General features: G+C 41.2%; 1 protein-coding gene across 1 annotated transcript in view; it reads left to right on the top strand.

Moving 5' to 3' along the window:
• The window catches only part of Apba1 (amyloid beta precursor protein binding family A member 1), a 93,877-nt gene that overhangs the window by 56,834 nt on the left and 21,545 nt on the right, over positions 1-15,498 (top strand). Inside the window, exons 7-8 of the mRNA XM_010605885.2 lie at positions 1,005-1,044; positions 4,325-4,470. Of these exons, the coding sequence (XP_010604187.1) occupies positions 1,005-1,044; positions 4,325-4,470 (186 nt within the window). The remainder of the gene's footprint in view (positions 1-1,004; positions 1,045-4,324; positions 4,471-15,498) is intronic.

The raw sequence follows: 15,498 nt of genomic DNA, 5'->3' as shown, positions 1-15,498 counted from the left end.
ATATATATATATATTATATATATATTATATATATATATCTCATAGCAGACCCTCAGCGATGAAACTGTTGGCTGTGCAAATCCTACCTTTTGCCATTTGAGGGAATCCTGTCTTTAATGTGAGCTCTCCTGTGACAATTACATCACCCTGCCCTAGACCTGCCTGCTGCAGGTTCTGTTACTATGAATTTCCCACTCTTATTTCACTTGAAGTTTTGTCTCAGTGCTAGCATTTAGACTGCTCCCCAGCCAAGTTCTAGAAGGTCCGACCTCATCACGTCTATCTCCCGTCATACTGTTAAGAAGACGCTCCTCTGCTAGGAGATGTCACTTAATATAAGAAGTTCTAGGATTTTTAATGTATTCCTTTGTTATGTCCTTATTTTAAGGTAACATACAGTAATGATTTCTATAATGGTATTTTGGGCTGGGGCTTTAGCTCAGTGATGCCGCCACCTGCCTCGCAAGTCCAAGGTCCTGAGTTTGATCCCTGGAACCAAAAAAGAGTACATTTAAAATTTTAAAATATATATAATGGTATTTTTCTACTGAACCAATAAGTGAGAGTGAAAGGAAGAGGTAAAAAACTAGCATACATTTTTAGCTTAAAGATCCTTGCAGCAAAGACCTAAATTTTGTATACAATCATGTTGGTTCTCTTACTAATCAACACTTTTTCACATGGAACTCAGTCTTAAAAATATGAAGTGCCTTTTTACTGCTGTTGCTGAATATAGATTTTGGTCCGTAGAATACTTTTAAGCTGACAGACTACTCTGAAGTATGTAGGATCTTCAGATAATCTGAAATTTGAACAGACTGGTCTGTTTCAGATAACCTTTAGTAATAAATGCATGGTTTATCCACACTGTCTTTGCCCCTAAATGGTCAATAACTGGTAATGCCACTGGTGATGTATTTCTTTTTCATATTGCCTGGATGATTGTGTTGATGCATATTTCATCATGCTTTGCCCTTTCTGAAACCTCTTTGTCTTAATTACAGTCAAGAAAAAGCTTGGCTTCATTCCCAACCTATGTTGAAGGTAAGAGTAGAAAAGAAAATACTGTGCACTGAATCATTCATGAATTTTTCATTATTTGGAGCATTTGAAGCACTCTGAAGAAGGAAGTAGCATAGAAGAAAACTCACAGTGTTACTTACTCCAGTGCTAACAATCTTAGGATCTTGGGCCAAAAGAACACTCAGTAAACCTCTCAGAAATCTTCCTCCCGATGTGGATAGTGACCCTGAAACTGTGAGCTTCACCTAGTGTGGTGCAGCTTAGCCGAGTCACTACTTCCTTTCACCCAGGGCATCTCCTGTGTCCCTCAAGAGCAATTCAAATGGTATAAACTTTAGCAAGGAAGCTTTGTTCTTCCTATGGGAAAAACATTCCCAGTAAGTATCATCTCTTATTTAGACAAACTTTATTGGTAACATTTAACAAACATTTCTCTAGCAGATATTTTTAAGCATTTTTGCATATAATACTAATTGACTCCCACATAGATCTCATGAGGTGAGTTTAATTACCTTCATGCTATGCATGAGAGAACGGAAGCATCGAGAGGGTGAATAACTTGCCTGATATCAAGCAGGTAGTAGAGCCAGGTTATGAAGGCAGCCTCTGATACCAGCTGACTTCTTAATTTTCTCTGGAGCCCGTGTTCTCTTCAGGGCTGAAGACCAGGGAGGCCAAAACTCAACCCAAAGCTTGAGATCATGCCACCCAAATGGGGTGCATAGTCCTCATTCCCAGAGTCACCCTCTGGCTACAGGTAACATTGATTCAGTAGCGGAGGGGGGCAGATGAACTTTCTGGTAGGGTAGATGGGGTAGATTGCTGTCACCTTAGAGAGACTCTTCAGGAGACTATGTCCAGCCTATGGGTCCTGTGAATGAACACTTGTTGTGCTTTGCTGCCTGCAGATGAGTTAACAGAATTCATAAACCTTCATGAGCACATGGGCCTGAAGCCCAGGACAAGCTAATAGTTTGGTATACTTGAATTATGATGGTTGAGTTTCTTGTTGAGTAGGCTGTCAACCATTTGTACCATGTGTGTGTGAAGTTCTGAAATGCCACAAGAACATCGTGCAGAGTTTTCAGAGGTTTGTAAACTCCTTTCTTCATAGCCATCCCACCAAGCCTCAGGAATTTCAGGTTCAGCATTAATCTGGGTGTGAGGTGATAACATGTGCTCATTCTCCCACAGGGCTGCCTGAAAGGAAGGGAGAAACATCTTGCAAAAGGCCACAGTGAAACCTGAAACTTTTTTATGTAGGATCTTTATAGCTTTGCTTTTTAAAAAATACACCAGCACCAAGACTAAAGTTGTTTCCCTGAAGGATAAATGGCATAAGATCCTATCTAACCTTAAAATTTGTTTGCATTCAATTTTTGTATCTTTAGATGCTTGGCATTTATACTTATTTGGGTTTCTTTTAAACATACCTGCAATTTCACACTTACTGTGATTGAAAAGGGACACTTTTTCAGTGAATAGAGCTAATCAGAGATGAATAGATGATATTGGGAGTCCCATAGAAAAGGTAGGTTAATTTTTTATTTACTTTTAGTATACAAAATAGAAGATTTTTTTTAAAGTATCACAGATGAGATCTTTTTTCTCAACATCAAGTTAGGAAAAATAATCAGTATTGTAAATCCACCAGAAGGAATTTATCTGAAGACTGACAACCTTACACTGGGTGTCTATACATGTAGTTAAACTAGTGCTTCCAGCTATACACCTAAAACTGGTTATTGTATATATCCTGATTTGTTCTCATAGCCATCAAAATTTCAGGGTAGGAACCACTTAACTGTTGAGAAGAATGTAAATTCCTGGTGTACCATTGAGGCAAACTGGGCTGTATACTCCTGGAGTGTTTGTCCATAGGTCTTCCCTAGAAAGATTGAAAATAGGACACGTAACAGGTTTCCTTATTACAGTACTATACAGACGCTTTATGAAGGTCTTTTCTAAAACATTTTTAATTTCTTCAGCCACCACTTTAGTTTTAGAAAAATGAATAGATTGTTTTGAGTCTGCACCCTGGTAAGTAGCTTATCATAGGAGGCAGCTGTATAAACTCAAGATGAATTTGATGGTTAAAGATAAAAGTAACAACCGTTGCAGATAAGCCTTCCAAGAGGAAAAGCAAACTGTTCCCATTTCAAGTTACTGAGGTTTTAATAGTGGATTAAATGTATATTTTAGTTCCCCCAGATTTCCATTTTCCAAGTCAAAGAAAATGTTTCAATTACAGATGAACATACCTGTCTTAGTGAACCTGTTATAAAGTTATGTTGGTCCCAGATACGTTTTAATTTCACATAGAGCTTACAGGTGATTCTGGTTAGAATCAGATACCAGTACTGAAAATATTTAAAATTAAGGTTTGATTTGCTAGAATGGTGAATGAGAACAGAAAATTCTGCTTCTCCTTGGAATTGATCTGTGTGTGGGCACAAGTGGCAAATATTATGGATTTTAAGTTGGCAAGATTGGAAGTAGAGGACCATGATTTGGGGGAAATGTTATATAGCTTCCAGAATTAGGGTCAGAAGCCATTAAAGGAATCCAGATATTTCAAGTGAAATATCCCTTTTCCTTTTTTTGGAGGGGGGCGTTGAGACAGGGTCTCACTATGTAGTTGAGACTGACCTGGAACTCACTGTGTAGCCCAGGCTGGTCTTGAACTCACAGCGATCCTCCTGCCTCAGCCTCCGGAGTGCTGGGATTACAGGCTTGTGCCACCACGCCCAGCTTCCCATTTTTCTAATTTATGGAAATCATTGACTCCATTATGGAGGAGAAAGAGATGAATAGGTGACAAGTCATAGTAAGTGCTGAATGAAATAACATTTTCCAAATAGTCTTCAGGTCACCCAGCCATTTATCTAGCAAAATCTAAGTGATCCCCACAAGGGAACAGACACAGACTTCAGGATGAATATGACATGGTTCTTGTCCCCCTGACATGGTTCTTGTCCCCCAGGACCTCATAGTCGTAACAAGAGAAACATCTTTCGTTGCTGGATTTTACTTCATATTTCAGTAAATGCTTGTATCATTTCGCCCAGTACACGATTGGGGGAAGTGACTATAAAAAACCATGCCTTCTACCTGAGAAGGAGGGGTGAATTAAGGCAGATATAAGTGCCTCAGACCAGCAGGCTGCCCACCTATCCAGGGGTCTCTGTACCTGGCCTACCTTTGCAGGTAGCGAGCGTGGGAAGGGGTGGTGTGCCTTCTGGGTGTTGGCAGGACCTCCCCACGGTGGCTTCACTCACTGCTGCTACTCTGTGTGTTACAGTTCCTGGACCTTGTGACCCTGAAGACTTGATCGATGGAATCATTTTTGCCGCCAATTACCTTGGCTCCACCCAGCTGCTCTCAGACAAAACTCCCTCCAAAAACGTGCGCATGATGCAGGCCCAGGAGGCAGTAAGCAGAATCAAGGTGAGGGGACCGTGTGGTTAAAGGAAGATGGTGGTGGCTGCAGGCACTTGAACCATCCACAGTGCCATCCCACACCTCTGTGTCTAGTCCTGAGTTTAGAGTGGACTGAGATAACATTGCAGGCAGTTGTCCCTCTTAACAGTTCTAAGAATGAATATTTCCAATGTGTATTAGAGTCTTCGAACACTATCAGGTTATTCTATATGGCAATGCATGAGGAAAAGTAAATATGATCATAGACTTTTTGAAAAGTTGATAGAAGTCAGTGACTTGAACATTCATGTAGAGTTGAGTCAAGGTGGATGCCACTGCTTTTGAACCTGTTGATTTTGTTCAAGTTAGATTGAACTGGGTTTGTTAAGTAAAAACAAGCCACTTGATCAGTCTGACCTCGCTAGTCTAACCAAGTTAGTGCAAGTCTAACCCAGTGTAAACTAGTTCAAGCCAGTCATGACCTATTTGAATGTTTTATCAAGATTTAAAAGGGGCAATCCTATTTGATCCAGCAGGAACCACTTTCATCTGGTTTAAGTCATTCATAACTACTTTGAACCTATGAAAACCAGTTTGTTCTCACAGAAACAGAGCTCTCCATCAAGATGGCCAAACCACCTAGAATTGTGGACAAATCAGAAAGACAGAGACATTTAGCATGCATTCATAGTGTCCAAATGTCACTGTACCCCCAGACTGTAGAACTGCAGGTAGCCACCCCAGAGGCCCACCAACATAAGTTTTACCTGCTTGAAACTTGATACCCCTTTGGCTATATTCAAAGAGCCATTGCCTTTCCATGCCCTCTTACACATTCCCACAGTGTGTGCTAGTGTAACGTGAGAGGATGAGTAGAAGGCAGTAAGCGTCTCTAATCTCTTAGAATATTCCTTGTGACTGTTGTGAATGGTCTTAGGAGAGAAGAAAAAGTGAGATTTTTACCCGAAGCTCAACAGCACAGATGAGAAATCAGCCCACAGAGATATAGAGTGTGCCTCCCGGGAGTCTTTGCGGGCAGGGTACCACCAAGAGGCAGGAGGGAGGAAGGACCGACCACTCAGAATGGCACTTAGGGGAGGCAGTGACTGGCCCGGGCCTTTTACCTGAACAAATGCCTGTGGTGAGCACATGTCCAGGCTCTGCCATGTGTTGAATCCTGAACAGGTCGTATTTCCATTGCTGCCTTTACTCTGATGACTTTGAGCCCCCAGCTATGCTGCAGTCCCCGTGATACTATGTGAATGTCCCTGGGTCCCCTCTCATGGCTTCCTCATCACACAGCTTTGCATTGCATCTGCCGTGGGGCGCTTCGTGTGTCACTTGCTTCTCACTGCTCAGAGGAGGCACTTCTCTTCAGCACTGGCCCTTTCCTTAGCTACCCATATTAAGTACAGTAAGCCCATGCTGCATCTTTCGATGCACAAACCAGGGAGTAATATACATTACTGCCAACCCAGTGTCAATATTACGGACAGGACTTGCTCATCCTCCCGTGTGCAGGGGGCCCATTCGGCAGCTTCATCTGGGTTGCACAAACCTTGACTGTACCTCAGAAGCCCTGCAGCCCCTTCCTGTTCTGTGTGTGTCTTCCCCTAAAATTAGCACCTCCTAGGATGACGGACATCGTCTTCCCTGCTTCCCCCGGCCCTTCACAGTGATGCCTCTCTGCCAAGGGTCTATGGTCCCCATCAGGACAACTCCATTATAGCGTAGAGGTAATAGGACCTTCATACCTCCGACTCTTTCAAGAAGCATATAGTGCTGTGGGTAAAACTCACCAGGTTCTTGTTGAGCTGCCTGCCCAAGCATGGTGTGTTATTACTTCGTCATATTGACAGAAAGCCGACTAAGATAGAGAAGAGAGGAAAGGTTTGTTTTGGCTCATGCTTTCAGAGGTGTTTTGGTCCATGGCCACATGGCTTTGAGCCTGTAGTGCGGGAAACTGCGAAACTGCTTAACTCCTGGTGAGTAAAAGGAATCAGGCTTCCCATCTGCCTGTAAGAGCACAACCCATGATAAAATTTCTCTCCATGAACCTCACCTCTTAAAGGTTCCTTCACCTACCAAGAATGCCACAGTCTAACAACGAGGCCTTTAATATGTGGCCTTTGGGGGACATTTCAGATCCAAACTATATAAGCACTTGGCCTAGTTCCTTCTGTCTTTCCTGCCCACAAGAGATGACATTAATGATAGCCAAATTTCCAGTAGTCTTCTGCATCTTAATTCAGCATCTGCCAGGCACAGCATTCAAAACTCCACACAACCCTCTCATTGTGAACCAGCTGCTTTTCAGGCACAGTCCTGTGCTACCTCATGCAGAGAACTTTGAAAACATCATCCATCGCTCATGTCCCCCAGGTACAAAACCCAGCACCATCTTTCTAGGGTGGTTCTGTTAGCTTCCTTTAGGAGAAGACATTGACCTTGTCTGCCTCATCTGAAAGATGGGTGGAGGCATTTCTGCTTATGACAGTAACTGGGGGCATTTTCAGAGCCAGCCAAGTATGTGCACTCAATACCCTGCAGTGTCCAGGACAGAGCTACACAGCACAAATTTATCTCTATGAAAATGCCACAGTGCTGATACCAACAAACACAGTCAGTTCCCACTCATGTACTCTTCCAAAGAAATCCAGTCTGTCCCCCAGGGAGTAGTGGCGACTCCAGAGAGAGAAAATTTCATGTTGCCTGGAGGTTAGTTTCTCCTAAGTTTATCCATCAAGGTTTACAAAATCTTCAGATTCAGATTTTTTGGGGGGTACTTTATGTATTCACTTTCTGCTCGGTTTTGACACCGTCAGTGGAATGCCTGTCTATCCTACTGAATGTAGGACTCTGATGGCCTTAGGGGAAGGCAGGCACATCACCTGAACACATGGGATACAGCAGCACCCCTGTACCAGGCCCATCTGGTGCTAGTTAGATCCTGAATTATGTTTTCTTATTTACAGCGATATCTAATAGTGTTGTTTTTCCATGAAGGTGTAGCTCCCTCATAAGAAATCAGAAATTTTACTTTGAAGCTACTAAGGGATTGGTTTTTAGAAGCTCCATTGTTCATTTGAACCTAAAATTAGAGGACTCTCAATCAGATAGTTATAAATACATTTTAGACCTTCCTATAGCAGAGTAGACATTTGAGAAACACATTTTTATAAGCAAATTACTCTCGTGAGAGAAGTTCATTATACCATGGTACAATTAATGGTTACATTTCATTTATAAGTATCATTTTCCAATGTCTTTCTGTTCACTGAAAGGAACTGCTGCCTGTCATTAAATATTTTCTGCTTCACATTCATTTTACATCTTTTAAAATGCCTGTCAGATTGTTTGACATTACACATAGCCAGAAGCCTTTTCCAACTAAGTAAGAGAGAGCCGTTGATCTCAGCACCCCCAGGAAGCCGTTGGGTCAGGAAGCAGGCTCAGTGTTTCCTGAATGCAGAGGAAAACATTTACTCGGGGCAGGCTGGGCTGGGTCCAGTAAGCTTGCATCTTACGCTCCCCTGTGCCCAGGGGACAGCGTTCTCCAAGGGATTTGGTTCCCTATGAGAACCTGACCTTTCAATGAGTCGAGGCTACCTCAGCAGGAAGGATGCAGATTTCATAGTGTGCATCCAGGGAGGAAGGAGAAAGAAAAGCTCTGGACATCTATTTTGCCATCCATTTAGCAGTGTGTTAAAGCCCCAAGCTTAGACAGTAAGCTCTGACATGGTGCTCTCACCTAGAAAAGGTGCAGCGGTTTCCTCCTCGCTTTCTGCCTCCCTTGCTCCCTACAAACATTGTTCCCTCGGCCTCCAGGATGTGTTTGACAGGAGGGATGTGAGTGCATCCTGGCAACTGTGGGGCTTCTCTGAGCAGATGCTGACCTCCGCCCCGAAGTTTCCATTTCAAAGCAGTCTTTAATTTGTGTTTTGTTTGTTTATTGTGTCTGTCACTCACATAGCAGCAACTGTACGTGAGGACTGCTCATGGGATCTACACCTGGAATTTGGAGGTGCTCGTTTCTTAGTTTAACAAAAATTACAGATCTGTTTACCAAATGGAGAGAGAATTTGGAGCTATGGTTTGGCTGGGCATTTTCTATATAATGTAAGAAGAAAACACAGGAATTTGGCTCAAAAAGGAAACTGCCAGAATTGACCAGTACAGTCCTTGAGAAACTTGTAGTTTAGGTAACATTACTGTGAGGCACACCAAGGAATCTGAAATGAAAAGCCTATTCTGCCTACCAGAATGTAAGATATGAAGCCTGTTTAAACACAATAACAGAATTCAAAGACACCTACCATTTCTCTCCTCATCTTTATTTAGCCCTTCTATTATGTATCATTTTGCGTTTTGCATTCATCATTTTTTAGAAAAAATGCTATCCTTCCACGACCCAGCCCTCCCCCGTGCCTTAGGCATACATTTAGAACGGTTGTTTTCTAAGGGCATTCCTGGGAGCAGCAGCACTTAAGAACTCATTCGAAGTGCAAATTCTCAGGCCAGGCCTGACTTGAGACTCACTGAGTCAAAGTCACAAGGTTGGGAGGACAGCTTTCCAGAAGATTCTGACTGGTGCTAGTACATGAATCACTGTCACCTAGCACGGCGAAGCCTCTTACCCATCTGCTCTGCAGTGTTCCAGTCAAGCCGAATGCTTGTCACTATTAGTAAATTCAAGAAATTCTCCAAAGTAAATCTTTCTTGTACATTTTCCCTGTGTTTTCCTAGTAAAAGATATGAGAAGAAACTTTTCAACTGGACAAAGAGGTGCCCAGCACTTAACCTCTTCCTCCACAAGGACAAACCCACGTGATATCACATAACTGCATTTTGTGGTGACTGTGGGAAGACACTGGGAACCCAAAAGGAGAGAGGCTGGAACTGTGTAAAATGCAGAGACCTGGGATAATAGCATAGAAAGGGAAACAGAATTCCCAGCGTGTACATTCTGTGTGCACATCTGAGGGAAGAGGGAAAGAGGGCCCCAGCAAACTATTACGGTGGGTGCTGTCGGTCCCAGCTACTGGAAAGGTGCATAGTCCTCACAGGCTTGCAGCACATTTAGACAAATAACCCGAAATTTGCTCTGGAAGAGGATCGCACATCATCTCCCAGTGAACACCAGGCAGCGATTAGAGCCATCTGGAGAAGTGAGCTATTATCCAAGTTTGGATGACTGTCAGGAATCCTTGCGTATTCCCATCACGGAGAGTCCACCGACATTCTACCGTGCTGACTTCACAGGGGAATGCCTCACCTCACACAACGTAGCCCAGCAGAGTGACTGATCCAAGCCTGCTGGGTGTCCTGCACCGTAGGCGATGGAGAGGAATGGAGGGCACCATTGCTGAGCAGCAAGAGATAGGAAGCTTTCCTTCATACCACAGGCGTGGCCAGCCACACACAGACTCGCACCACCGTCAGGGCTGAAGGCGGAAGCCCATACTCTCCTTTCCATCCCTCCCCCATGTACCTCAGCAGGGGGTTTCTCAGGGAGACGACAGAAATGGAGACTGAACAGCTTATCAGTGAACGGTAGTTCACTGAGGAAATCAAAGGGAAGTTTAAGCAAAACTTGTGGGATGAAACAAAAGCATAAAGAAGCTAAGTTTATGGCAGAGTGCCTACATTTAAAAAAAATATTTTAAATGTATAACCTAATGACATCTGGAGGACTTAGGAGAGCAAGAAAAAACCAAACCCAGAATTAGTAGAAGGAAAGAAATAACAAAGACCAGAGATAAATGAAATATACACAAAACATCAATGAAACAAAAAATTTGCTCTTAGAAAAGATAAACAAAAATCATAAACCTTTACCTAGACCAGTCAAGAGAAAAGACTACACACATAAAATTAGAGCTAAAAAGGGAGACATAACTGATGGCACAGAAATTAAAAGGAACACAGAGTATTTTGAGAAACTATATGTTTAAAAATTGGAAAACCTACAATGTTCTAAATGGACCGTCTCTGGACACTTATCAACTACCAAAATTGAACTAAGGACATAAAGCTGAGTAAACCAACACAAGGGATGATTGAAAGATCTAGTGAATGTTTAAATTTTTTAAAAAACTTTTTCAGTAAAAGATACTGCCAAGAACAATAGGATAAGTGTTTTCAAAGTGAGGGGAGTGTTTTGATTATTTTGAGAGGGATGAGTGGCAATGTGTCTTTTACTGTAATAATTTTTTAATTATTTTCAGTAATTTATCACTGCATTCATCAAATATTTAGGGCAGTTTCTGTTAAAAACATTACAGTGTGACCTTATTCACTGGATCGGACACCTTTTGGCCTGAATGGCCACAAAAAGGCATACGTTTTTTGTGGGTTTTTTTTTTTGTTTGTTTGTTTTTTGATTTTTTGAGACAGGGTCTCACTATGTAGTTGAGACTGATCTCGAACTCACTATGTAGCCCAGGCTGGTCTCAAACTCACAGTTATCCTCCTGCCTCAGCCTCCGGAGTGCTGGGATTACAGGCGTGCACCACCATGCCTGGCGAAGGCATCCGTTTTTAATCAATTCAGATATTGAGGCATCCATGAAAGCACAACTAAAGACACTCATGAAAGAGGACTTCTAGAACTGCTTCAGAAAGTGGCAAGGATTATGGGACAAGGATATCCAAAGTGTGGCGGGGGGTATTTTGAGAGAAACTAAAAGAATGTGTCTGTTAGTGTATTACTTTTTTTGGTACCAGTGATTGACGTGTAATAAATTTTTAAAATTTAAACATTCACTATGTTTTGATTACATATCATAACAAATAATATTAATATATCAGCAATTCAAATTTGCCCAACAGTGAAAAGGCCAGGACCAGATGGCTTCACTGCTAAATTTTACCAAACTTTTAGAGAAGAACTAAGACCAGTTCTTCATAAATTATTCCATAGAACTAAATAGGAGGAAGACTTTCCAAACTCATACTATGAGGCCAAAATTACCATATCAAACCTGACAAGCACACAACGAAAAAAGAAAACCATAGACACTATTACTAATGAACATTTTAGTATATGTGCTGCCAAAGCAAGCCCTATCACTAATGAACGTAGAAGAAAACACCCTCAACAAAATAATAAATGCAATTCAAAAGTACATCAAAATGATCATTTACCATGATCAAATTGGTTTCATTTCAGTGATGCAAGAATGATTCAATATGCAAATCAATAAATGTATTTTAACACATCAATAACATGAAGCTTAAAAATCATGACCATCTCAGTAGATGCAGAAAAAGCATCTGATAAAATTAAATATTCCTTCATGGTAAAAAGCCTTGAATGAATTAGTCATAGAAAGATCATACCTCGATATAATAAAAGGTGTATATAACAAACCTACAGCAATATGCTGGATGGAGAAAAGCCACAAGCATTTTCTCTGAGATCAGGAACAAGACAAGGGCATCCACAAGACCAGAGTGTTTCACTTTTAGTGCTAAACTTTTGCCCAGAGCAACTAGGCAAGAAAAGGAAATGCATACAAATAGGGAAGGAGGAAGTCAAATTGTCCTTGGTTTTAGTTGGTATGATTCACTCCAGAGCAAAATATAAAGACGTAAAGACTATCAAAACTGATAAATGCTGTAAAGTATTAAGATACAAAATCAACATACAAAAATTCATAGCTTCTGTATCAATAGCAAATTTGCTGAGATAGAAATCATGACAGCAACCCCATTCACAATGAATACAAAAAATAATTGAAAATTAAGAATAAACTTAACCAAAGAAATTAAAGATTCTTTTTTTTTTTTTTTTTTTTTTTTTTGGTACTGGGGATTGAACTTGGGTCCTTGCGCTTGCATAAAGATCTTTATAATGAAAATTACAAAACACCAATAAAAGAAATGGAAGATGCCCAAAAAAAGACTTCCTGTGTTTTGGGATTAGAATAATTAATACTCTTAAACTGTGTACTCCAAAAGAGACCTACAGATTCAGTGTATGCTCCAGCAAAATACTACAACAATCCTAAAATTTATGTGACAGCACATAAGACCAAATAACCAAAGCAATCTTGAACAAAACAAAACTGAATGTATTACAGTACCTGATTTCATAACATTCTACAGAGCCATAGTAACAAAACAAACATGGTATTGATATAAACAGACACAAGTCAGTGGAACAGAATAAAGATCACAGAAATAAATCCACACATCTACAGCAACCTGATTCTCAGCAAAGGTACCCATCAAAACCATTGCACTAGAAGGACATCCTCTTCAACAGCTGGTGCTAGGAAAACTGATATCCACATACAGATGTGACACTTGAACCCAATCTCGAACTGTGTACAAAAAAATCAAGATGGATCAAAGACCTAAATGTAGGACTCTAAAACTACTAGAAGAAAACAGAGGAAACACTTCACAATACTATTACAATGATTTTCTAGATAGGACTCCAGAAGCACAGAGACAAATGCAAAAATTGACAAATGGGATTACATTAAAAAGCTTTGGCACAGCAAAGGAGGCAACACAGTGAGGAGACAACCTACAGAACGGGAGAAAATATATCCTAACTATTCATCTGACTAGGTTAATATCCAGGACGTATAAAGAACTCAAATTTTAAAAAAGTAATTCACTTTTAAAAGGGTGCCTAGGCAAGGTGGGATACACTGCCTGACCTAGCTATGTGGGAGGCTGAGGCAACAGGATCACTTTAGCCCAGAAGTTCAGGGCTAGCCTAGCCCATACAGCAAGACCCCATCAAAAGTGAGGGTGGCAAATGATCTTAATAGACACTTCTAAAATACAAATAGCCGAAAGAGTTCAGTATCATCAGCCATCAGAGGCAGTGCATATCAAAGCAATAATGAGATACCATTTTATCCCTATTAGAATGGCTGTTATCCAAAAAGCAGCAATACTAGCAAGAATGTGGAGAAAAAGGAAATCTTATACACTCTTGTGGGGAGTGTCAGCCCAGCTATTATGAAGGCCCCTCTAAATCAGTAAAAATAGATCTACCATGTGATCCACCTATCCCACTTCTAAGTATGTATGTGTGTGTATATATAAGAGAAATGAAATGAACATAGCAAACACACATCTGCACACATGGCTAAGATATAGAATGAGCTAGGTGCTTATCAACAGATGAATAATGAAAATATAGTCTAATACACGATATAGTACTAGCCATAAACGGAATGAAATCCTGTACTTCGCAGCAAAAAGGATGGGATGAGAGGACCTTAAGTGAGGAAAGCCAGACGTGGAAAGACAAGTACTGAGTGTTTTATTTATCTGTTTTTTAAAAAGTCAACCTGAGACTGGAATAGTGATTAGAGGAGATTGGGAATGGTGCTGGGATGGAGGGTAGAAAAGGATGGTTGGATACGATCAGTGCACGCATACGTGGAAACAGCATACAGAACTCTACTAGTGAGTACGGTGAGCACACAGTTAAGAAAGGAACAGGCTCTGAGGAGTCCTGATCAAGGAGCGTTCATTTATAAGTCCATACTCATACGAGCACAGAATACATTATCACCTTGTGTTATCTGCCCTTGTCCTGTTGCTAGTGCTATCTGGAAGAAGCTCCTAAAGAGAGCTCTGTCCTCTGTCCTGTCGTCTGATGTGCCCTGGAAGCACACAGTGGTGGCGTTGTGCCCGCCCTGTCTGGAGTATTAAGCTGTCGATACCAGTGCAGCTCATTCACTTGTCTTCCTTTCTGTCCACTGTGACTTCGTCCTTACATTCCACCCTCGCTCTTTCTGCTTCATTCTCTGCTCCTCAGCCAGAGGACAGGGTGGCTTGCTGAGCCCTACCTGAGCCTTCAGTCTGCTGCTTGTCCATGCAGAGCTGTCCGCATGTCCATTCTTCTGTATCTGTGAAGTTCATGTAACTACATCTCAGATGGTGTTGAGGTACCTTGTGATGTAAGGAACATGAGTTATTATTAAATATTCTTACACCTCTCTTTATTATCCTGTCCTACAGGTCACATTTTCATGCTTTTTTTAAAGTGGTGCTTTGGCTCACAGTGTAATTCTCTCTACATTTCTGGTCACAAACCGAAGTGAAGAAGAACCTATCAAATTTCCCCATAAGGTCAACATTGAACCTAACCATTGAATTTGATTGGGATGTCATCCAGTTGGGTTTGCGACCAGAAACATGGAAAGAATTAAGTTCATGAACCGAGGTACCAGTGCATTTTCTTTAGATGTCAAAAATTATGATTTCATTATAGGATAGCTTTGACTAAGTTATGTCATTTCCCATATTGCTGAAAGAGTATGAGATCAACAAAAACTATAAAAGCTCATTTACTCCTCAAAATGGAGAGGGTCAGAAATTCTGGAAAGGGAGTATATTTAATCTCGTTTTATAGGTAGGCTGAGTTCTTAGAAGACAGGCTCACCCAGGCTGCAAATGCTGGTGTAGAATGTCGTTCGGGATTGCCTGCGTTGGAATCTCTGTTCTGCCACTTGACAGCTGTGTGAAATTAGGCAAATGAATCAGCCCTTCTGTCTGCGTCAGTTTCCTGAGGATAATGTAGCTGCTGCCTCATGAGGAAGTTGTAAGCTTTTATACTAAAGTATGTGAACTAAATAGGACCCTAGCACAGTACTAGATGTTGGCTGAGGAAAGAAAAGATAGAACGGGAGACCGATCACCTGGTGTGACTGACCTAGACTAGTTCAACAGCAGTAAATACTCCGTTTACACGGGGGTTATACGGGGGTTGGCCTATGCCTGGGGCCCCACTGGTTGATAAGCAATGACAAATCCCATAAAACACAGATTCAAATGAATGTTGTCATTCTTTGTTTTAGATTGCAGGCTGGCCTAATGTTTCCCTTACACCTCTTTCTGATACTCTAATTTCCCATTCTGGCTTTACTCCCTCACTTTTTTCAATATTACATCTAAATTTTGTGTTATAATTTGTAGTAGGGCACTTGGGTATCATAAGTGATTTGCAGATGATTTTTCTCTTAAGTGAGTAAAGTATCTTCAACTTCATAAAAATTACTTCAGGATATTTTTCATGCTACTCAGT

Source organism: Fukomys damarensis, unplaced genomic scaffold, assembly GCF_012274545.1.
Source record: "Fukomys damarensis isolate Sample0158 unplaced genomic scaffold, DMR_v1.0_HiC HiC_scaffold_31, whole genome shotgun sequence".
NCBI classification, from domain to species: Eukaryota; Metazoa; Chordata; class Mammalia; order Rodentia; family Bathyergidae; genus Fukomys; species Fukomys damarensis.
Note: the sequence above shows the minus strand (reverse complement) of the source record. Positions and strands in the feature narration are given on the sequence as shown.